This window comes from Micromys minutus, assembly GCF_963924665.1.
Source record: "Micromys minutus genome assembly, chromosome: 2".
NCBI lineage: Eukaryota > Metazoa > Chordata > Mammalia > Rodentia > Muridae > Micromys > Micromys minutus.
Window position 1 is genome coordinate 20,091,439 of NC_137971.1, and position 22,918 is coordinate 20,114,356.

Genomic DNA, 22,918 nt, shown 5'->3' on the forward strand with positions numbered 1-22,918 from the left:
AAACTGTCTGCTTTCCCAGGAGACCATTAGACAAGTATCCAGTAAGACACTGGGGCACAGTTTGTGGATATTTGAAGGATGTATGCATGTGCCTTTGTTTTGCTTGGCTTTGTTTTGAGTCGGGGTCTTCCTATATAGCACTGGCTATTCTAGAACTTGTTATATAGAGCAGGCAGGCCTCGAACTCAGAGTTCTGCATATCTCTGCCTCCCAAGCGTTCTGACTAAAAGCTTGTGTCACTGTGCCCAGCCAACGTTTGAGAATTTTAATTCCCTGAAGCATTTTGTCTTTGGTATTGGCGCTAGGGATCAAACCCAGGGCCTCCAACCTTGCTGTGCAGCTGAGCCGTACCCTAGCCTCCCACTCCTAAGCTTTCTAGAACATGGGGTCTGCCTGGAGAAATCCCTCTCCCTGACTGTGGAGGGTTTGGAGGGTTTAAGGCGATTTACCACAAGTTTCTTAGTTTTTTATGTCGCATTGGCAGTCTCAAATTAACTTTCTTTTTTTAAAGATTTATTTATTTATTATATATGAGTACACTGTAGCTGTCTTCAGACACACCAGAAGAGAGCATTAGATCTCATTATAGATGGTTGTGAGCTACCATGTGGTTGCTGGGATTTGAACTCAGGACCTCTGGAAGAGCACTCTTAACCACTGAGCCATCTCTCTAGCCCTCAAATTAACTTTCATAGCCCTTGAACTTAAACACTGTAGAAAAGCAACAGCTGGTCTGTCCTTTGATTTCCTGGCCCAGTGAATATATCTGCCTCATAGCAGTAGCAGGACCTTGCTCTTCATTACCTCATCTTAGGCCTGTTGCATTGGACACACTCAGGGATGTTGTGAAATCCCAACGGCCACTGAATACAGTAGAGAACACAGAGCCAGACCCAGGAAAACCCCTGGCCTCAGGAGCAAGAGGGAGGAGACATGAGCAAGAACTTTGTCATATAGTCAGTGTCTGTCAGGTGCTGAGGTTAAAAGCATTTGCTACTTCTGCAGAGGACCAGCACCCACATCAGATGGCTAACATCTGTCCAGTTCCAAGGGATCTGACCTTCTCTTCCGGTCTCCCTGGGCACTAATATGCATGTAGTATACATATAAACATGCAAGTTACACGTAACAAAAACAAAGTTTACACAAAGTAAAAATAAATTAGGCTTTTAAAAATAAATAAATAATGGCCCAAACCTGCCATCCTACCACTCAAGAGGCAGGAAGATCAAAAAAAGTTCAAGGCTAACCTGGGCTATACAGTAAGACTATCTCTCCAAAAAAGTGGGGGGCAGGGTTGCTTAGGGAGTTGAACTTTGTACTAGACATTGTTATAAGCTTCAAGACATGCCCAGATGTTAAAATGGGGATGTTTAAACTGATGAAGATGGATCTTCTAAAACCGTCAGAATGCACTTGCATGAAGGACAGGAAGAGGTGACACACTGCGCTGCATTGCAGTGTGGGAAGGGGCATTATGGTCTGTAGTGACAGAACTCGCCCACATGGACGAGGAACAGCAGCTGGTCCAGGAGGATGGGTCAGAAGTTATCAGAAAAGACATCCATTGCAGGCTCGTGGGTGAGCAGGAAGCAGAGTAGGAAAAGCCACAACTTTCTGCATGACTTGTTTGGTTTTGTTTTTCTAATAGGAGCTGAAGTAGGAATCAGTACATCACGAATCCATGCCCGGGGACCAGTAGGACTCGAGGGATTGCTGACTACTAAGTGGTTGCTTCGAGGGCAGGACCACGTGGTCTCAGACTTCTCAGAGCACGGAAGCCTCAAGTATCTTCACGAGAACCTCCCTGTCCACCAGAGAAATTTCAGCTGAGAGGAGCCAAACAGTCAGGACTGTTCTGTGCAGTCTGGCACATGTAGGATACTCAAAGGGTCCCCGGAGAGGACCTCACCTCGCCCCCAACTTCTTGGTAGGGTCTGCCTTCTGGACAGCTCACCTATGCTTCTAGGTCCACTCAGCATTCACAGCCTGAGCTAATGTTCACACTCCATTTCGTCCTTCTCGTGTGTGTCTCTCTCTCTGTTACCGGACTTGAATCTAGGGCCTCGCACATGCTCGGCAAATGCTCCACTGCCCTGTCTACCGGGCCCTACAGTCCAGTCTTAGGAAGAGAATCATTGGGAGGTGGAGGCGTGGCTCTCCCCAGTCTATTCACAAAGAAACTTAGGGACGCATCTAACGTCAGAGACAACCCAGAGTCCAGGCTGCTGTGACACCTCAGTGAGACCTCGCTGGGACCAGCCCTGCCATCCTCAGCCTCTCGACATGTAATTTCACTTCTTTTGTGTATGCTCATCTTCAGCGGGGGAGACTTGGAATTAATTCTTAAGGAGGGAGGGATGACTCCTTAAAACCTTTAACATTTTCATTGGAAATGGTGGCTAAAACAGACTGACCCAGGTCCACTGGGAAGATAACCTATGTGTCTGTGAAGTTATGGGTGTACATCCTAGACATCTGCAGTCTGTCCCTGGCCCGGGGACACAGGGTACCTTCAAGGTAGTTGGAATCTGAGCATCGTGCTGGAGGGATGAATTTCAGGATGTTCTTACAAGTGGGAGGAAGATCTACACTTATGCTTGACCTTTTTATATGAATTATTTTGTCATCCTATTCCTGACCTCCAGGACAAAGACTAGAGATTATTTTAATACTTTAGATTCTTTTCCCTTTTTTTTTGAGAAATAAAGTTCTTATAAAAAGCCCACATGCACAGTTAAAGTTTTCTCCCTTATTTGTCCTTACCATCGTCTCCCCTCTCCCTCCCTGGTGGCCCTTCCTGGCCTGCTTTCAGCATGCTCTTCCTGGAAATTGGCCTGGTGGGGGTGGGCGGGAGCACTTCAGTGAAAGTGGGGCAGGGAAAGCTTCCAGGGAGGGGCTCTGGCCTGAGAGGAAAGGAAATCAGGACAGTGGGCACCCAGAGTTTGGAGGCTGGTTATGTGATGATCTGATGTCTTGGGCTGTGCATGACATGAGCATGATTGTTTCTGTCACATTCCCACAGCCGCTTGCACCATGTCACCAGCCCACATCTTTGGTTCACTGTGGCCATCACTAAATTCACTCTTCTGGCCTGTCAAGTGTCTCTAAACACTTCTAATCCCCCCAATCCTCTTCCTTTAGCCCCTAGTCTTAGAGTCTTCGGAACTCTGCAGTCTGCATTTCAAAGACTTTATTTCTTGGAGGCCTCGGAAAGAAGCGAGTGTTCACTAACATGCCACTTCTGATCCTTAGAGAGGTTTTACGGGCATAAGAATTACAGTGTCATGTGAATCATGTTCTCGGGCTGGCTCCGGCTCTACCTCTCATCTAGACCCTTACATGGTCTGGCAGGGCACCCAGCCTGCCCTGCTCCATGAAGGGGGAGTTCTGACATAGTGTGCCCGAAAAGGCAATAAGCAAGATCCAGCTGAAAAGACAACACAGATTCTGCAACCAGCTCCCACCAGACAACAGATACCCCAGGAGTCTGAAATACAGTCAAGAGAGCTGGGCCCTTTGCAAGCTCACTGTGAATACAGGCTGCCGTGTGGGCTCTGGGGGGGATGGGTTCTGAGGTCGGCTGGTGGTGTGGCTTGCAGGCTGCAGGTCTGTGCGGGGTAAGGATAAAACAAACCATCAAATCTGGAGAGCAGTGACGGCTGGTTTAGGACAGAAGGCTATAGGTTTCAAGAAAGTATGTTCTAGCAGCAGTGTTGGTATTATCTCCCGGAGCCTTGTTTTTACAGCATAGGACAGGGACGGGTATGTTCTGGAAAGGACAACAGCCATCAGGGCTGTTTACCCTATTCAGAAACTAGCCCTGTCAATCTCCACAGAGATGGCCACCAGCACCCTCCCTTTCTCCAGTCAAAGTGAAGAAACACCTAAAGGGGAGGAGGAGGCAGGCATGGTTTTGAAAGTGGCCCTACTTGGGTGGCCTAGTGTTTACTGGGTTGTCCTGTGGGAAAGGACTTCTTATTCTGAAGCTACTCCTGTGGTCCTGCTTTCCACCCCCAGCTCCTAGACCACACATGCCACAGAACCAACCAGCCCCGAGTCTCTCGGTTCCCATGAGGGGCAAAAGAGTCCCTGGCACACATGAGTTCATGTCCTTTTTCAAATGGCACTTCTGCTTGGATGATTTTCTGTGATTACAACCCAAGGCAACACTATGGGACATGCCACCGTTAGGAGACGGCCTGTTAGATAGGTCACCAACACAGCATGGGAAACATATGGCCACCCTTCTTCCTTTGTTTTATGAATCTGTCTTTCCCTAGTCTTCTCCCGAGCCTGTCAGCTGGTGTGGTTCAAAGCAGGACACTGCTGCCCTATTCTGTAATTGATGCTCGCATGGTTGAGACCTCATTAATCCAAGCACTCTGCTTGGACATGTGGTTTAAATTTGACCAAATAGCATGTCGGTAAAAAATTTGTGCAGTTATTAGGAAAAGTAAGCTTGGGCTGGAGAGATGGCTCAGCGGTTAAGAGCACTGACTGCTCTTTCAGAGGTCCTGAGTTCAATTCCCAGAAACCACATGGTGGCTCACAACAACCTGAAATGGGATCGGACGTCCTCTTCTGGTGTGTCTAAAGACAGCTACAGTGTACTCACATACATAAAATAAATATTTTTTTAAAAAACGAAAAGTAAACTCTAGTCTTCTGGGGCCATAAAGTCTATTTTAAAGAGATTAAAGCTGAGTGTGTCCAGTCTGCCTACTGTATAGGAAGAGTCTGTATAAGTCATCCAGCAGAGGAGAAGTCAGAGGCTGTGTTGTGAGCCCAGCTCCTTCCAACCCGTGTCTGAAATACACTCCTAGACTCAACAGTTCAGTTTTGGGCTTAAACTAGGGTGAGCTGGCTTTTTATTTTTTACATTAGAAGACTGGGTGATAAGCCTGGGTTCAAGTCTAGACCCTGCCACTAGGAAACTGCATGACCTAAGCAAGACGTTTAGCTTGTTTGTTCTTGGGACTATTGCTATGTCTGCTACATAGGTGGTCAGGTAGATGACACAGCCTTGTGAGGGAGAGATGACCACATGCTGTGGTTCTTCATGAATTTGGTGTTGTTCCCAAATTCCAGAAGTTTCTTGTTACTGATGAGGCTACATTCAAGAGCCAGATTTGCCTATCCTGTCTGCAGCTGCTCCCCAAAAGACCAGACTGGTCCTCTCTGTGATCAACAAGGTGCAGGGCACAGAGTCTGACTAGACATTTAAGCTCCTGGGTAGTGTGGGGAGCTGCCGTCGAGAAAGGTATGAAGCAACAGAGATCGGAGTTCTAATGAGAGAAAGTGAGAGCAATGTTGCCTGCTGCCTGAAAGGAAGGCGGTGATCCTGAGAGGGCTGTTGGGTGAGGGTGTCAACAAAGAAATAAGGTTTCCACGTGTTACACATGAGCGACGCAGTGTGGTGTCAGATAAATGGGGTGAGGGGGTCAGCATCCAAGAGCTTGCCACACAAGCCTGACAACCCAAGCGTAATCCCTATAACCCACAGGAAGGAGAGAACTGATTTCTACTAGTTATCCTCTAACAGCTTTTACACATGTGTGTGCAAATGTCATCTCCCCAGATCATAATAAGATAAAAAAAAAAAAAATGCAGAATTTCCATCCCTGAGAAAACACAAAGTTTCTGTAGGTATTTGGTCATCTGGAAATTTTAACTGGCTCAGACTTCATGTTAATCAAATCCCCCCCCCTTTTTTATAGCTATGAGATGCTGTTTGTGACATTATTACTCTGTCGCGCCTAAGTTTGCGTGCTGGATGGTTTGGTGTTAACTTGACACAAACTTGAGTCCTCAGAGAGCAGGAAGCCTCAGCTGAGAAAGTGGCTCCATAAGACTGGGCTGTAGGCGACCCTGTAGGGCATTTTCTTAATTAGTGATCGATGGGAAGGGCCCATCCCAGCATGTTTGCTGCCATCCTGGGCTAGTGGTACTGGGGCCTGTAAGAAAGTAGGTTAAGTAAGCCATGAGATCAAGTCAATAATCAGCACCCCTCTGTAGCCTCTGCCTCAGTTCCTGCCTCCAGATTCCTGCCCTGTGTGAGTTCCTGTCCTGACTTTCTTTGGTGATGAACAGCGATGTGGAAGTGTAAGCCAAATAAACCCTTTCCTCCCCAGCTTGCTTTTGGTTATGGTGGTTCATCATAACAATAACAACCCTAAGAAGAATAGATACTTGGTTTTGTTTGTTTGTTTTTTAAGATTTATTTATTTATTTTATGTATGTGAGTACACTGTACTTGTCTTCAGTCACACCAGAAGAAAGCCTCAGATCCCATTACAGATGCTTGTGAGCCACCATGTGGTTGCTGGGATTTGAACTCAGGACCTCTGGAAGAGCAGTCAGTGCTCTTAACCACTAAACCATCTCTCCAGCCCCAATAGATACTGTTTTATTTGGGGGTAAGATTTTGTGCTTGGTTATAACAAGGCCCTCTTGTACTTGGGAGTGTTTCCATGTACAAGTAACAAGAAGTGCAACTCACGGTAGCATAAAGAAAAATAATTGCATTTGTTTACATAACTGAAGATGTCTGGAGGTATAATCTGACATGCTTTGATTAGGATTTTGGTCCTGTTTCTCTAGAAATCTCTGTAAATTGGGACTCCTCAAGCTTTAGAATCTTCAGCATCATCTGCAAAGCTTATCAAAACATTACGGATTCCATAGATCGGTTAAAGTGGCAGAGAGTTCTCCCATTTAGGAATGAGGGTGTACTCTTGATTGCTAAATTGCAAGTCTTCAGTTCCTTCTATGTGGCATCTACTTCTGCCCAGGTGTTGTGGGGAGTGGGGGAACATTTGAAAGCTAAGTACATCTTTGACACACCTAGACAGACAGACAGACAGGCATACACACACACACACACACACACACACACACACACACACACACACACACCTTTAGTCATCACTGAGTTTATGGACCTCAAATACCTTCAAACTGGTCCAAAGAACACAGAAGGACCAGCTAAAACTGAGAAAGGAAAAAAAAAAAAGACTGTCTTCTGTGAGCCAGGAAGTAAGTCCCCGCCAAGAACTGAATCCTGAATCTTGGACTTCCTAAACTCCAGACTATTAGAAATAAATTGTTTGGCCTGCCACCTAGTTTGCTGGGGAACAGTGATGGTGCCCGAGGCCTTGGGTTTTAGAAAGGACTCCTATGGGGTCAGTGGTAAGAAGGTTTACTGTGCAAGCATGAAGACTTGGATCTGAATCACCTTTAAAACCAGGATGTAACTACACAAGCCTGAATCCCCAGCTTTATGGAGGAAGCAGGAGAATCACTGTGAGGATGAGCCTGCCTGTCTCACTTTTCCTGAGCCACTTCAGCTGTCTAACACTAGAGGGCAGTCTAGCCCCATAGACTTGAGTAAGTCTGCTTTTTCACTCAATCAATTCTCACCGGTCCCATACTTCTCAGCTAGGAATTGCTAAATTGCATCCGGAGATAGGAAATACTAAGTTGCATCAAGAAGTAGGAATTACTAAATTGCATCTAGAGGTAGGAAATGCTAGGTTGCATCAAGAAGTAGGAAATACTAAGTTGCATCTAGAAGTAGGAATTACTAAATTGCATCTAGAGGCTCCCTCACCAACAGAAGAACATGGGCTATTTTTAACTAGCTGCTTAACCTATGGAAACTATGTTACATTTCTAAACTTTTGTAATACTGTTCCCTAAGCGAGTTTTTTTGAGATCCTGTCTGAAGCACCCAACATCATCATGTCCAGCACATGGTACTCTGTTTTTATGTTACAATGTATACTTCTAAGGAATAGATTTCCTTAGCCATAGACATTGCTCTTAATGTGGAAGTATCCCTTCCTAGGAAATGAGGTAGCGTCATTCTTTGGACATAGCTACAATGTATCAGATGGCATAGTAGGATGCTGCAGTAATCTGGAAAAAAAATCACTATTTTTGCTTCATAGATATAGAAACTGAGAGTTGGAAATGTTGAGTAGGCATTTCGAAGTCACATGGGAAATGCTTGTGGAATCTAGATTTAAACAAGGGACGGTGGGCTTCACTGAGCTGAAGACTTTCCCCCAGAAGTTTCTTGTGCCTTAGCTTGGAGGCAGGTCCTATGACTGAAGAATGTCGTAGCAGCTTCTAACTGGACCCCCTTTCAGTAATCAGATCCTCATTCCTGCTCTGGCATTGCAAGAGGAGCTGCTTGGCTGGAAACTCTTCCACACCTGCTCTGGGAGGGAACCAACTGCATCTTAATTATTTAGGGAGTCTCTAGACACCTGATATAATGAGCAGGTGTGGATGCTTCGCTGACTTTCTGCAACATGCCTTTACTTACCCCTGTCCCCTCCCCCAAATGCCTGAGAGGAAAAGAGGTGACATTCTCCATCCTGCTGGTGTGTGTGTGTGTGTGTGTGTGTGTGTGTGTGTGTGTGTGTGTCTACCTTCCTCCTTTATTCTCTACCTCAAAATCCATTTTGGAAGACATGGACCAGTTTCCTTGCAAACTTCAAGTTGCACCTGCTGGTGTAGATAGAACCCTAAGTAACAAGTGGATAACTCATCTTTTTCTGTTAACACCTTTCCTGTCCTTGACCCTAATCATACACAAGTCAAGCCCAAAGACTGAGTTTACAAGAATGAAAAAAAAGCTAGATTTTCCTACAGTTGATTTAAGCTATGTGAACACAGGTGGCAGGAGAGGGTGTCCTATGCTTAGAAAAAGAATTGGAAGGAAATATGAAAAGTGGCAAATGGCCCTACCAGGGCCATGTGTGGCCTTCACCTAGGCATTCACATCCACCACAGACCTTAACTGCTCAGCTCCCTTTTCCTCACTTTCTTTCCAGGAGCTCTTATTGCCTGGTGGGGTGGGGGATGGGCTGTCACTGCAGCAGGGAAGAGCTGTTTCCAGGTTGCTCTTCATCAGCTTGTGACTGAATTGTTCTCTCCATCTTTCCTAGCTCCCAAACTGCATTTTAAAGGGAAACCCACTGAGTTCCAATCATGTGTCTCCTCCTAATGAAATAACTCATCATTAAAAGTCTTGTTTTTATTATGCTGGTTAGTTTTTGTCCGCTTGACACAAACTAGAGTCACTTAGGAAAAGGGAACCCCAACTGAGAAATCGCCTCTGTCAGACTTGCTGATGGATGTGGCCCGGCAATTGTGGGCAGTACCATCCCAGATAAATGGGCCTGGACTGTCTAGGGTAGCCCAGCAAGTCAGTAAGCAGCATTCCTCCATGGTCTCTGGCTCAGTTCTTGCCCTGACTTCCCTCAGTGATGGATTGTGATCGGGGAGTCTTAAGATGAAATAAATTCTTTTCCTTTCCAAGTTGGCTTTGGTCATGGTGTTTGATCACAGCAGCAGAAAGCAAACTGGAGTAAGTATTTATTGACACTGAGAAGCAGCTTATTACAAAATGTCAATAGAAAAACTAGGCTATAAATAATACAGTACATACAGGTCAGCAAGCTGGCTCAACAGGTAAAGGAGCTTGCTTTGGTTGGAGCCAGCCAACCAAGTCTGACAATCTGAGTTCAATCCCCAGAACCCACGTGACAGAAGGAGAGAACTGACTCCCACACAATATCCTCTGACTCCATTCTTGATGTAGCATGAGCCCCTCCCTCCCACACAAATAAAAGTCTTTAAAAAGTATAGTATTCTCAATGATATTATATATATAGAAAAAAAAACAAAAGAAAACATATCACAATGTTCCTGAGAAATTCCTGTTGAGAAACATGCTGGATAATTTGGTGATGGACAGGCAGGCTCATCTAGAAGACCAACCTCTGGCTACATCTGAAGGGGGCATTTCTGGATTCGGTTAACTGGAGTAGAGGGAACCATCCTAACTGTAAGTGGAACCATCCTTGGATTAGTGCAGTGAGTTGAGTCAGAAGGAGAAACTGAGTCAAGCACTGGTGGTGGCTCCTCTCTGCTTCCTGGCTGTGGCTGGAAGGAGACCAGCGCCTCAGGCTCCCGACACCACCGCTTCTCCGCCGTGATGCACGCATGGTCAAACTGTGAGTGTTGGCTTCCTCCTTCGGTGGCTTTGCCTGTCCTCTGTCACCGCAGTAAGGAGAGTGATTAACACAAGCATCGAGGCCACAGCGGATTATTTGTCTCATTATATTTCTAAGTTTTCTACTTTAGGACATTTTCCTTGTGTTCATGGCTATTAATTAATATTTTCCCTGTGATCGGCATGAGTGAACATAAAATCAGTCATAGAATTAGGTTGTTTTTTTGTTTTTTTTTTTTTTTTCACTCTAATGAAAGACTTACTTTCCCTCCCAGCTATTTTGTATTCTGTCTTTTGAAGAGAAGAAACCAAGACTTAGGGGCACTTGGAGACATAGCCAGTTGAGGGGAAAGTCTAGATTGTGGCCCGGAGTAGCCCTGCAGAAGCACTGGGCCTCAGAGGAGACTAGACCAGAATTCTGAGGTTTCTTTCTAGCCCAGATATGTCTCTGCTGTGCCAGCTCCATGGGGTACTCCAACTGTATCTTAGGGTTCCTATTGCTTTGATTAAACACCAGGACCAAAAGCAACTGGGGAGGACAAAGGTTGTTGACTGAGGGAAGTTAGGACAAGGCAGGACCTTGGAGGCAGGAACTGATACAGAGGGTACAGAGAGAGCTGCTCACTGGCTTGTTCCTCACGGCTTGTTCAGCCTGCTTTCTGATAGAACCGAGGATCACCAGCCCCGTGTGGCCTCACCCACAAGGGTCTTGGCGCTCCCACTGTAATCACTAAGTAAGAAAATGCCCTTTAGGCTTGCCTACAGCCAGATCTTATGGAGGCATTTTCTCAATGAGGTTTCCTCCTTTCTGATGACTAGCTTGGGTCAAGTTAACATAAAACCAGCCAGCACAAACTCCAGCTTTCCCGCTCAGCTCACTCAGGCCACATCTTGGATTCTGTCTACAGATTCTGTTTCACTGCAGACAATTAGGCGGTAAATAATTGAAGAGAAACGGAAACTGGCAAAGTGGTGTGTGATGTCCAAATAGCTCTCTTGTTTACTCTCTGGTGTAAACTCAAGGCTCGTCTTCAAGCCATGAGACCCAAGTGTAGGTAAAATGTGCAAACACAGGAATCTCCCGTTTTTCCCTCCCGTCTTTGCATGCCGTTTGGGGCACTCACATTCCTGCTTTGGTTAAAGTCAGAAACAGCATGGCTTAGGCAGACATTCAGATGACATCTTAGACACATCTGAAGCTCCTCCCATGTGGGGTTGTGTGACCCAAATCCAGAAGCTCCAATTTCTCCTTCTGCGAGGACTCATTATCTAATAAAGCTGAGGCCTCCCTACGGCTCCATTCTCTCTCTCCGTCAATGCTGAGGGAGGTACCTTTCCACAGGCCCTGCTAGACCTGTCTGTCACTAAAGCAGCAGTCTTAGTTAAGACTCTGAGGTACAGGTAACATAAACCAGCCCCATGTAGCTTAAGAAGAAAAGGATATGGACACCGGTGTGTCCTCCAAGCCCAGGGGTGGACATAGATTGAGGACGACCCAGCCTCTCAAAGGTGTGAAGTCAGCTCAGGTGTAAAAGAATTGTGTAGCTCAAGTCACCAAACCACAGAAAAAGCTAGTGGAGAGAAATCGGGATTCTGAACCCACCCCCAGCCCCTAGATGTAACTGCTCTCCTCTCCAGAGTGAGGGCTTGATTTTTCCTTGGCTGACTTCTTTCTGTCTTTTCTCACAGCTTTGTCACACTTTCTACCCACTGCAAAAATAAGAGTGTTCTTCTTTCTCTTGCCCCCCCCCCCATCTCAGTTTTAAAAGATGTCCAAATGTCTATTTGGGTCACTGGTCCATGATCTAGGCTGACTTAGCCACACATGTATGACTTCACTATGGTTAAATATTACAGTAGCTACATGGAATCTCCTCTTCTGCACATACTAAAATGTCTAACACAATCTTGGTATGGCACAAAAACAAAATCATGTTATTAAGGACCCAGAGAGCTCAGACAAAAATGAGGATTAGTGAATTAAAGTTCTGAGAGAAATGAGCCCTTTCTGAATGAACTCATCACATCTGATGATTTTAACATTCCTCCCCATCTCCCCCGCTTTTGTTTTCTTTTGTTTCCTCCAAACCCAGGTGCCAGTCAAGGCTACAGAATGTTCTCAGTGAAAGGTCGTTACTGGGACAAAGAGAACACAGTTGAATTTGATGCTTCATGTGACCAGCAGAACAGTAGACTCCCTAGAGCTCTGAACACATGGACAGTTTGCCCCGTGGGGCATTTACCTTAGTAAGTCTGATGGAGCAGCAGAGGTCAGGCGCTATTAGCAGGGCACATTTCCTATGGGCTTACAGTATACAAGAAACAAAATCCTAATGGAGGGAGGAGGCCTGCATCAACCAGAAGGCAGATGGACCTCTCAAGACACTTGCCAAACTCGGGGGTAAACCACCAAACAGCCTGCTTAGCTCAAGCTCCAAAGATCAGAACTGAATCTTCCACAGACTGTTGGGAGTGAGAAGACAAGAGATTTGCCAGGCTGTCAGTCCAGAGCTTAAGTGGGTTCCGTAAACCATCAGAAGGACCCAGAGACCTACCGGGATCAAGCGGATTGGAAATTGTGATTCAATCCACTTGTCGGTGTAATGACCACTCCTCACCATATCTGCTAGCAGACAAAAGGGAACACCAGTCAGTACCTGTTGCCTCTGGTCTGGCAAAGCAGGAAAATTACCTAATAATGAAGAAAGAAAGCAAACATGGGAACAAAAATGTTTGAGTTGGTAGGCAAAGATTATATAATATGGTAAAGAAAATAAAGGAGCCCTTGAGCGTCCATCTTGGAAGCTGAGCGGTAGCAGAGAAGACTGCGGCAGGTGAGGTGGGGCTAAGTCCCAGCGTGGGTGTGGCTCGAGGCCACAGGGCAGCGGCCTCAGGGAGAGAGCAATAAGAGAGTTCCAACAACAGCAACAGAGTTAAGAAAGACCCAGTGCCTTACATCTATGCGGAACCCTTCCCTTCAAATATTCTTGAATGGCATTAGGTTGTCCGAGCCCTGAGATGATTCCTTATGAAGGTGGCTATTATCATGGAAAACTCATTTTTCCCCCCAGAGAATTTCCATTTGAGCCTTCTAGTATTTACATGATAACCCCCAATGGAAGATTTAAGTGCCACACAAGGCTGTGTCTCTCCATCACAGATTTCCTCCCAGATACACGGAATCCACCATTCTAACAGGACTCCTGAGCTTTACGGTGGAGAAAGGTCCCACCCTGGGGAGCATAGAGACGGCGAACTGCACAAAAAAAAAAAAAAAAAAAAAAAAAAAAAAAAAAAAAAAAAAAAAAAAAAAACAGCTGGCAGCACAGAGTCTAGTGTTTAATTTAAAAGATAAAGTCTTTTGTGAATTCTTTCCTGGAGTTGAGGAGAAAAATAAACAGAAACAGAAAGCACAAGATGAACCAAGTAACAGGTTCCAGAATCTTCCTTTGCCAAACGTGGCTCCTGATGGGGAGATGCACTGAGGCCAGAATGGTAACAGCTTCTCAATGGGCATGCACGGCTCCCACAGGCCAACAGGCTTCAGGGACTCCCGGGCGGCGCTTTGGCCAACGTGTTTGTTATAGTTGGGTTTGCGGCCTTTGCCTACACGGTAAAATACGTCCTGAGAAGCATAGCACAGCAGTGAGGCTCACAAGCCACAGGGGCCAGAGCTTGACGCAGGCGTGATGGACATGCTGCTGAGCACAGGGTGCCCTGCCGGACTCCTGGGCTTCATTTTTTATTATTTATTTATTTTTTTAAAATCTCAATAGAGCATAGATCTTTAATAAAAAAAAATAGAGCTCCTGTGTCACTTACGATCTTTTTTATTTTTGTCTGTTATTCTTTTTACTGTTCTTTTTTTTCTTACAACTTTATTTTAAAAAGAGAGATACATGTACAAATTTTTAAAAGCATTTTGGCATAACACTATATGAATATATTTTTGTCAGTACTTAATTCTTTTAGAGGTTTGATAACATGCATTGAAATCCCACTAGTTTACTCTGAGATAGTGTCTGTCTTTGTCTCTGAGATAAGTTTCCTGTATGCAGCAAAATGGTGGATTCTGTTTATGTATCCAGTCTGATAGTTTATGTCTCTATACTGGGGAATTGAGTCCATTTATGTTAGCAGATATTAAGGAGTAATGATTGCTGTTTCCTGCTATTTTTGCTTTTAGAGGTAAAATTATGTCTGTGTGTTTTTCTTCTTTTGGTCTTCTAGCTTAGTTATTTTCTTGCTTTTTGTAGGATGTAGTTTTCCTCCTTGTATTGGGTTTTCCATCTATTATACTTTGTAGGGCTGGATTTGTGGTCAGATATTGTGTAAATTTACTTTTGTCCTGGAATATCCTGGTCTCTCCATCTATGATGATTGAGAGTTTTGCTAGGTATAGTATCCTGGGCTGACATTTGTATTCTCTTAGGGTCTGTATGATGTCTGTCCAGAATCTTCTAGCTTTTATAGTCTCTGTTGAGAAGTCAGGTGTGATTCTGATTGGTCTGCCTTTATATGTTACATGACCTTTTTCCCTTATTGCTTTTAAATAGTATTCTTCTTCTTGTTTTGAACATTTGCCATTTTGACTATTATGTGTCAGGAAGAATTTCTTTTCTGGTCCACTCTATTTGGAGTTCTGTAGGCTTCTTTTATGCTCATGGTCATCTCATTCTTAAGGGTTTTTTTTTTTTTTTTTTTTTGAAGATATTTACTGTGCCTCTTAGTTGATATTCTTCGCCCTCTTCTATTCCTATTATCCTTAGGTTTGGTCTTCTCATTGTGTCCTGGATCTCCTGGACATTTTGGGTTAGGAGAGTTTTGGTTTTTGCATCTTCTCTGAATGTTTTGTCTGTGTTTTTAATGTTGTCTTCAGGCCCCTGAGATTCTCTCTTCCACCTCTTGTAGTCTGTTGGAGATGCTAGCATCTGTGACTCGTGAGTTTTTTTTTTTTTTGTTTTTTTGTTTTTTTTTTTTAGGTTTTCCATCTCCAGGGTTGTTTCTTTTTGTGTTTTCTTTATTGTTTCGATTTCCATTTTCAATTCTTTCATCTCTTTGTTTCTGTATTCCTGGTTTTCTTTGAGTTGAGTGATTTTCGTGTTTCCTCCTTAAAAGCTTCTATTTGTTTGTGGTTGTCCTCCTGTGCTTGTTTAAGGGAGTTGTTCACACTCTTCTCAAAGATCTCCATCATGGTCTTGAGGTATGATTTCAGGTCTGAGTCTTTTTCTGGAGTGTTTGGTGATCCACTGCTTGCTGTGGTGGGAGAGCTGGGTTCTGACGTTGCCAGGTTGTCTTGGTTTCCATTGCTTAAGTTCTTTCATTTTCCTCTTGCTATCTTGTCATCTATGATTATAGGTGGTCTTGTTGTCAGTGACTAGCACCCGTCTTTCCTGTGGCTCTTAGGGCCCGTGGGTTCAGGAAGAAAGTTGCTTCTGAGTGTTCGGCTTTTTGTGGGCAAGCAGTGAGTTCTGTCTCTGTGGGCTCAGGTGTGGGAGCTCTTGTGAGGCTGTTCTGGGAGCTCAGCCCTCTGCCCACAGGTCCTGAGTACTGCTGGCAGGAACCTGTCTCTTTCTCTAGGCCAAAACAGACCTTTCTCCAGATAGCATGGTACTTTGTGCTCTCTGAGAACTCCCGCTGTGTTCTCCCTGGGCCTATGTGCCAGGCTCCCCTCTGGTCCAGGTGTAAGAGGGCCTGTAGAGTTGAACTTCAACTGCTTTTCCCGGGCAGACCCCAGTTCCCACTGACAAGGGCCTGTGCCTTACTGTGGGCTTCTGTGTCTAGTCTATGAGCTTGGGCTTTCTGGGCGGATCCCGAGTCCCTCTGCTAGAGGTCCAGCCCTACTGTGGGCTGCAGGGGTTCGTTCCCCCCCCCCCCGCATGCTCCGCCTAGCCCCCTCTGCGCTTTGGTTACTCACAGTGCAATCTTACCTGGCCCATCGGGCTTCACTTTTTAAACATCTTAAAAAGAAAGCAAAACCCAAAATGTGATCTGGAGGAGACTGGAGGTTTTTAACTCCCACTTGAGGTTGATGTGGACTGTACCACTTACACTCTGGATTCATTGCTTATCTCCTGTGTTGTCTTTTGTACCTGTTTAGAAAACCTGTTTGTTTTGTTTTGTTTTTTATTTTATTAGATCTGGTCACTTAAAAATGTAAAAACTTTAATGCCAAATTTAAAAAAAAAAAAAGAAAGAAAGAAAGAAAGAAAGAAAGAAAAAGAAAAAGAAAGAAAATAAAGGAAACACATTAAGTGAAAAATGCATTTCAACAGGAATCTATAAGGATAGTCAAAAGTCAAAGAAGTGTCACAAACTGAAAAATGTAATATCTGAAATCTAAAATTCGTCAAATGAAGTCTTTGAATCCAGTGTATCTGCTCACACAAGCCTCCTGAGTTCCGTACCCACATTCTGGCCCACACTGGCACACACAGGACTTCTCCATGACCAACAACTAAAGAGGCAACAGCCAGGGCCTCAGGAACCCCATGCACTCACAACAGGATGGCTCTCTTCCGATTGGTCTATAGCTATACTTTTCCAGCTGTTAAATTTCAATGTCACTTTTTGGGAGTCCCCATCAGATTCAAATGATTGAGGCTTCCTAGAGGAATTCCCTAAAGGACACAGTCTCAGGCAAGGAGGAGAACTGTTTGGATACAGAAAGGGATATTTGCTCACTGACGATTCTCTCACAGAAACCAGAAACCTGGGATTGCAGCCAGCTGTTTACTGAGTTATGGTTTCTCTGTTTCCTTTCCACCATGACTAAGGGGGCACCAAGGAGAAAGAGGTCGAGTGGGATGTTGGATGCTGAGACAATTTCATGGTTGTTTAGTCTCCTTAGTCTGACTGGGTGGTTGTCTCTATGATAATTATTCCCATGACACTCACAACATCCCTGAGGATATGAGTTCCTCGAAAGTTCCTCAGAGGCACTCATCTGTCATGCTTTGAAAGATGGTAAAGAATCAGTCTTCTAATTTGTATTTTTGTGGAAGGGTCTCATATAGCCCAGGCTGCCCTTGAACTGATGATGTAGCCAAAGATGACTTTGAACTTCTGATTCTCTTGCCTCCACTTCTGGGTTATGTGGCACTACAGATCAAACCCAGTCAAAACTCTTCCAAATGAGCTGCGTCCCCAGCTCTCAGTCCATTAACTGGAAAAGATAAATCCAGGAAACGGAGCAGAAGTTATTCTGCCCGTCCATTCCTAGCTGTGCATAAGATAAATGGGGAGCCATCAAGGGTTGCCTTTCCTTATAGATAGATCCCAGCTAAGAAATGAAGAGGGAGGGAAAGTGGGAAATGAAGTTAGCATATCATCGTTTGCCGCTCTTGATGAAGTAATGCATCTAGACAACGATGATCACTGTTTTCCAACATCTTTATAGAAATACGGAACACTACCCATGTGGCATTCTTGCTGACAATTTGAACCTAAGCCTCATCCAACTTTTGACCCTACTACCAGTTTGTAGAGGATACAAGTGACTCTATCTCTTCAATATGTGAGTTAAAAGGAGACAAGAGTAGAGTCGGGCTCTAGATTAATCAGGTTAGAGAAGGGATCTAGATGAATGATGTCAGTGTTCATGTTATGTAGTGGTAAAACTTAGATCTTAATTTTAGCAAATTACTTTAAAAACTATTTTATGGCAAATCAGGAAAATTTGAGTTATATTTAAGTGTGCATCATAGATTTTTTTAATATGTGATAATGATATTGTGTGGTTTTACACTATTTACATGGTAATTTGTCGCTACAATGTGTCTAAGATGATACTTTGAAGCTGGGCATAGTAGCACATACTCATAACCCTAGATTCTTCAGATTGAGGCAATAGGATTATGAGCTCAAGACATCTTGAGCTATATAACATAACCCTGTGTTAAAAAATAACCAAGCAACAGTGACAAAACCAGGGCACATTGAAATATCTGTAGGTGAAATGATAGAATTTTCGGAACTTGCCTCAAAATAATTTGTAGGGAAATTTAGGGTCAATGGGAACACAGAGAAGGTAGGGTGTAGATTGTTGTCTTTATGCATGTGAAAGCAGGCACAGGATAAAATGAGGCCTGTCATTAGACGAGAAAAGGGGTAGACAGGTACAGAGTTTTGGAAAGGGTAGAGAAGACAGAGAGACCAGAGAGGCAAGATGGAGGATAAAGATGAACCATTTCTGTGTGGCTCTGAGTAACCACAGGTAGATAGGAATATCTTATAAGGTATAAATTATTGTTAGGACAGTTTGTCTTATCTAGGTAGAATATATCTTATCAGTTGGCTCTGAATTTGTTGTGTGGACATTTTGTGCATTGTAAATTTACTGAGAAAATCTGACATAAAACCACTGCTAAATTACAAGTTTCTGGAGTTTTTAATTTGCTGGGCTGGTTGGAGTATGGGCAGAGTTCAACCTGGTCCTCGGCAGGGTGAGGGAAGCAAGGGCTTATGACTAGTAAAGGGGGTGGTTGCTGGGACCAGAGAGCCAGGTCTCTGAGACCAGAGAGTCAGGAGACTAGCCACCATTGAAATGAATATAACACATTAGTTCCATATGTGCCAGAGCTAATGTGGAATGGTTCGTGGAATGGCTTGCCTCTTCTTAAATATTTACTGAAACATTAGGGAGGCCATTTAGGAAGTGTGATGGTTTGCATATGCTTGGCCCAGGGAGTGGCAATATTGGAAGGTGTGGCCTTGTTGGAGAAAGTGTGTCACTCTGAGGGTGGGCTTGGAGACACTCCTCCTAACTGCCTGAGGATGCTTAGTCTGTTCCTGGCTTCCTTTGGATGAAGATGTAGAACTCTCAGCTCCTCCTGCACCATGCCTGCCTGGATGCTGCCATGTTCCTGCTTTGATACTGGACTGAACCTTTGAACCTGTAAGCCTGCTCCAATTAAATGTTGTCCTTTATAAAACTTGAATTGGCAATGGTGTCTGTTCACCTAGATTCCAGTCTGCTGGCCTTGAACTTGAAAGCCTCTCACACTTACATTGACTAGCTTTTGTACTTCTTGCATTCCATCCCTTATGGATCACCAGGTAAGTGTGTTTGGTTTGTGCTGATTTAAAAGTACTCAATCTTACTAACTAGAGAGAGGCTTAGCAGTTAAGGACACTAGCTGCTCTTCCAGAGGACCCAGGTTTGATTCCCAGCACCGCCATGGTGGCTCATAATTATCTATAATTCCATTTCCCGGGCACCTGATGCCATTTTCTGGTCACCATGGGCACCAGACATTCATGTGGCACACAATCGTGTGCAGTCTGTCATGGTTTGAATATGCTTGCCCCAGAGAGTGGCACTATTTGGAGATGCAGCTTTGTTGGAATAGATGTGTCACTGTAGGTGTGGGCTTTAAGACCTTTAGCGTGTTGACAAAATCCAACACCCTTTCATGTTAAAAGTCTTGGAAAGAGCAGGAATCCAAGGCCCATACCAAAACATAATAAAAGCAATATACAGCAAACCAATAACCAACATCAAACTAAATGGTGAGAAACTTGAAGCAATCCCACTAAAATCAGGGACTGGACAAGGCTGCCCACTCTCCCCCTACCTATTCAACATAGTACTGGAAGTCTTGGCCCGAGCAATTAGACAGCAAAAGGAAATCAAAGGGATACAAATCAGAAAGGAAGAAGTAAAAATATCACTATTTGCAGATGACATGATAGTATACTTAAGTGACCCCAAAAATTCCACCAGAGAACTTTTACAGCTGATAAACAACTTCAGCAAAGTGGCTGGATATAAAATTAACTCAAACATATTAGTAGCCTTCCTCTACTCAAAGGACAAACATGCTGAGAAAGAAATTAGGGAAACGATGCCCCTCACAATAGTCACAAACAATATTAAATACCTTCATGTGACTCTAACTAAGCAAGTGAGGGACCTGTATGACAAGAACTTCAAATCTCTGAAGAAGGAAATTGAAGATCTTAGAAGATGGGAAGATCTCTCACGTTCATTGTAAAAATGGCCATCTTACCAAAAGTAATCTACAGATTCAATACAATCCCCATCAAAATTCCAAGTCAATTCTTCATAGAGTTGGAAAGAGCAATTTGCAAATTCATCTGGAATAACAAAGAACCTAGAATATTGAAATCCATTCTCAACAACAAGAAAACAGCTGTGGGAATCACCATTTCACACCTCAAGCTATATTACAAGGCAATTGTCTTAAAAACCACATGGTATTGGTACGGAGATAGGCAGGTAGATCAATGGAACAGAATACAAGATCCAGAAATGAACTCTCACACATATGGTCACTTGATTTTTGACAAAGGAGCTGAAAACATTCAATAGAAAAAGAACAGCCTCTTCAACAAATGGTGTTGGCTCAACTGGCAGTCAGCATGCAGAAGAATGAAAATAGACCCTTTCTTAGTTCCTTGTACAAAGCTCAAGTGCAAGTGGATCAAAGATCTCCACATTAAACAAGGTACACTGAAACTATTAGAAGAGAAAGTGGGGAAATCTTAGAACACAAAGGCACAGGGGAAATTTCCTGAACAGAACCCAATGGCTTGTACTCTATGATCAAGGATCGAGAAGTGGAACTTAATGAGATTGCAAAGTTTTTGTAAGGCTAAGGACACTGTCAAGAAAACAAAATGGCAGCCAACAGATTGGGAAAAGATCTTTACCAATCCTACATCTGATAGAGGTCTAATATCCAATATATACAAAGAACTCAAGAAGTTAGACTACAGAGAATCAAATAATCCTATCAAAAAATGGGTACAGAGCTAAACAAAGAATTCTCAATTGAGGAATATCGAATGGCTGAGAAGCATCTAAGGAAGTGCTTGACATCCCAAGTCATCAGGGAAATGCAAATCAAAGCAACCCTGAGATTCCACCTTATACCAGTCAGAATGGCTAAGATCAAAAACTCAGATGACAGCAGATGCTGGTGAGGATGCAGAGAAAGAAGAACACTCCTCCACTGTTGGTGGGGTTGTAAGCTGGTACAACCACTTTGGAAATCAGTCTGGCCATTCCTCAGAAAATTGGACATACTCCTACCTGAAGACCCAGTTATTCCACTTTTGGGCATATACCCCAAAGATTCTCCAACATACCATAAGGACACATGTTCCACCATGTTCATAGCAGCCTTATTTATAATAGCCAGAAACTGGAAAGAATCCAGATGTCCTTCAACAGAGGAATGGATACAAAAATTGTGGTATATTTATACAATGAAGTACTACTCAGCTACTAGAAACAATGACTTTATGAAATTCCTAGGAAAATGGATGTATCTAGAGAATATCATCTTGAGTGAGGTAACCCAATCACAAAAGAACAGACATAATATGCAGTCACTGATAATTGGATACTAGCCCCAGAAAGCTCTGAATATCCAAGAAACAACTCACAGATCATATGAAGCTCAAAAAAAAGAAAGACCAAAAAGTGGAAGCCTCAGTCCTTAGGGAAAAAAAAATGACCTTCAGCCTGGAACTCAGTCTTCCACTAGCAACCCTCAGATGAAGATGTAGAACTCCCAGCTCTGCCTGTACCATGCCTGCCTGGATGCTGCCATATTCCTACCTTTATGATAATGGACTAAACCTCTGAACCTGTAAGCCAGCCCCAATTAAATGCTGTCCTTATAAGAGTTGCCTTGATCATGGTGTCTGTTCACAGTAGTAAAACCTTAAGTAAGACACAAGCAAAATGCCCATGTACATAAAACAAGAACAATAGTAAACATTAAAAGTATGACTATTCCAGACATTTCATCCTTTATGAACCCCTAAAAGAAGCCTTGATACCGTGTTCCCCAAATGACCCAATGTTGGAATTTTACAGTCGTGGAATCTGAGAGCTATAAAAGAAGATTGCCAAGGTCTAGTGCTAGTGGTGGTAAAAGTGGAGCCTCACTCTCCTGAGGTCAGGTTCATTGCTTTTCCAGTTACAGCCCCGCTGGTTAAGCACAGAGATTTGGAAAGTGCCAATGACCTTGTTTTCAGTGCTGCAAACAGCCAGTGTAACAGATTGTCATCTTCTCCTTTACAGCTGACCTAGGCCAGCTCTTTCCACTTTTTCTTGTAGGTTTTGTTTATTCACGGCCTCTGAGACTGTTCCACAGCTGTCTAACACATTGCTGGTGGGTCTAAATTTCCCCTTGATGACAGGCTGCAGAACTGGTATTTTTCTCTCTTCAGTTAGGAGTGTGACTGAGGAAGGAAGAAGTGCACAGCCATCTCTTGGTTACATGGGGCAGGTTGACCAATTAGCCATTGATGGTAGTCACTCAAGCATATAATAGAGGTGGATGGTGATTAGTAGAGGTGATTCTGTAGTTCTAAAATCCTGTGTATGAAAGACTTGGTTTCTTGCTCTGTACTGGTGGCTGGGAAAACTTTCAGAGGGGAGGCCAATTGAAAGATTATGTGTGTGTGCACCATTAATGGGGAAATGGGAATCTTAGAGCCCGAATGTTTTCCTTTTCCTTTTTCCTTCCCGCTGTGAGATGACTGTTTTTGCCATTCAGAGTGTCCTGTGATGTGCTTCCTTCCCTCTTACCAGAGGCTTGCAAGACTCTTCCTGTGCAACAGGGACTGAAACCTCGGGAACTGAGCTGAAATGATCTTTTTCTCTAAGTGTATTATTGCCTGGGATATTTGCTACAGTAGCAAAAAGCCAAGGGATGCCCGAACTTTGCCATCAGGAGGCTCTTTCCCTTCATCAACCGTGATTTGGGCATGGGTTGGTTTGTTGGGAAATGACTGTGTTCAGTACTTACTTTGGAATCTTGTCAGTTCTGCTGGAGTCCTTCCAGGGGGGATGTGTTCCTTATCACTGTTTTACCAGCAGCATCTTCTTTCAGCCGTCCTTCCTGTCAGGATGGC

The 22,918-nt window shown here is 43.9% G+C and overlaps 1 protein-coding gene and 1 pseudogene across 3 annotated transcripts in view; both read left to right on the top strand.

Moving 5' to 3' along the window:
- Nucleotides 1-2,051, top strand: part of ALDH18A1 (aldehyde dehydrogenase 18 family member A1) — a 34,601-nt gene extending 32,550 nt beyond the window's left edge. For both annotated transcript variants that reach the window (XM_080910858.1, XM_080910859.1), the window contains exon 19: nt 1,652-2,051. In XM_080910858.1, coding sequence (XP_080766984.1) covers nt 1,652-1,833 — 182 coding nt within the window. In that variant the 3' untranslated portion in view covers nt 1,834-2,051. The remainder of the gene's footprint in view (nt 1-1,651) is intronic.
- A 10,994-nt stretch (nt 2,052-13,045) lies between these two features.
- On the top strand, nt 13,046-13,676 carry LOC308417016 (ubiquitin-conjugating enzyme E2 J2-like; annotated as a pseudogene). The gene is made up of 2 exons: nt 13,046-13,284; nt 13,339-13,676. The product of its transcript is annotated as a ubiquitin-conjugating enzyme E2 J2-like (transcript).
- The last annotated feature ends 9,242 nt before the right edge of the window (nt 13,677-22,918 follow it).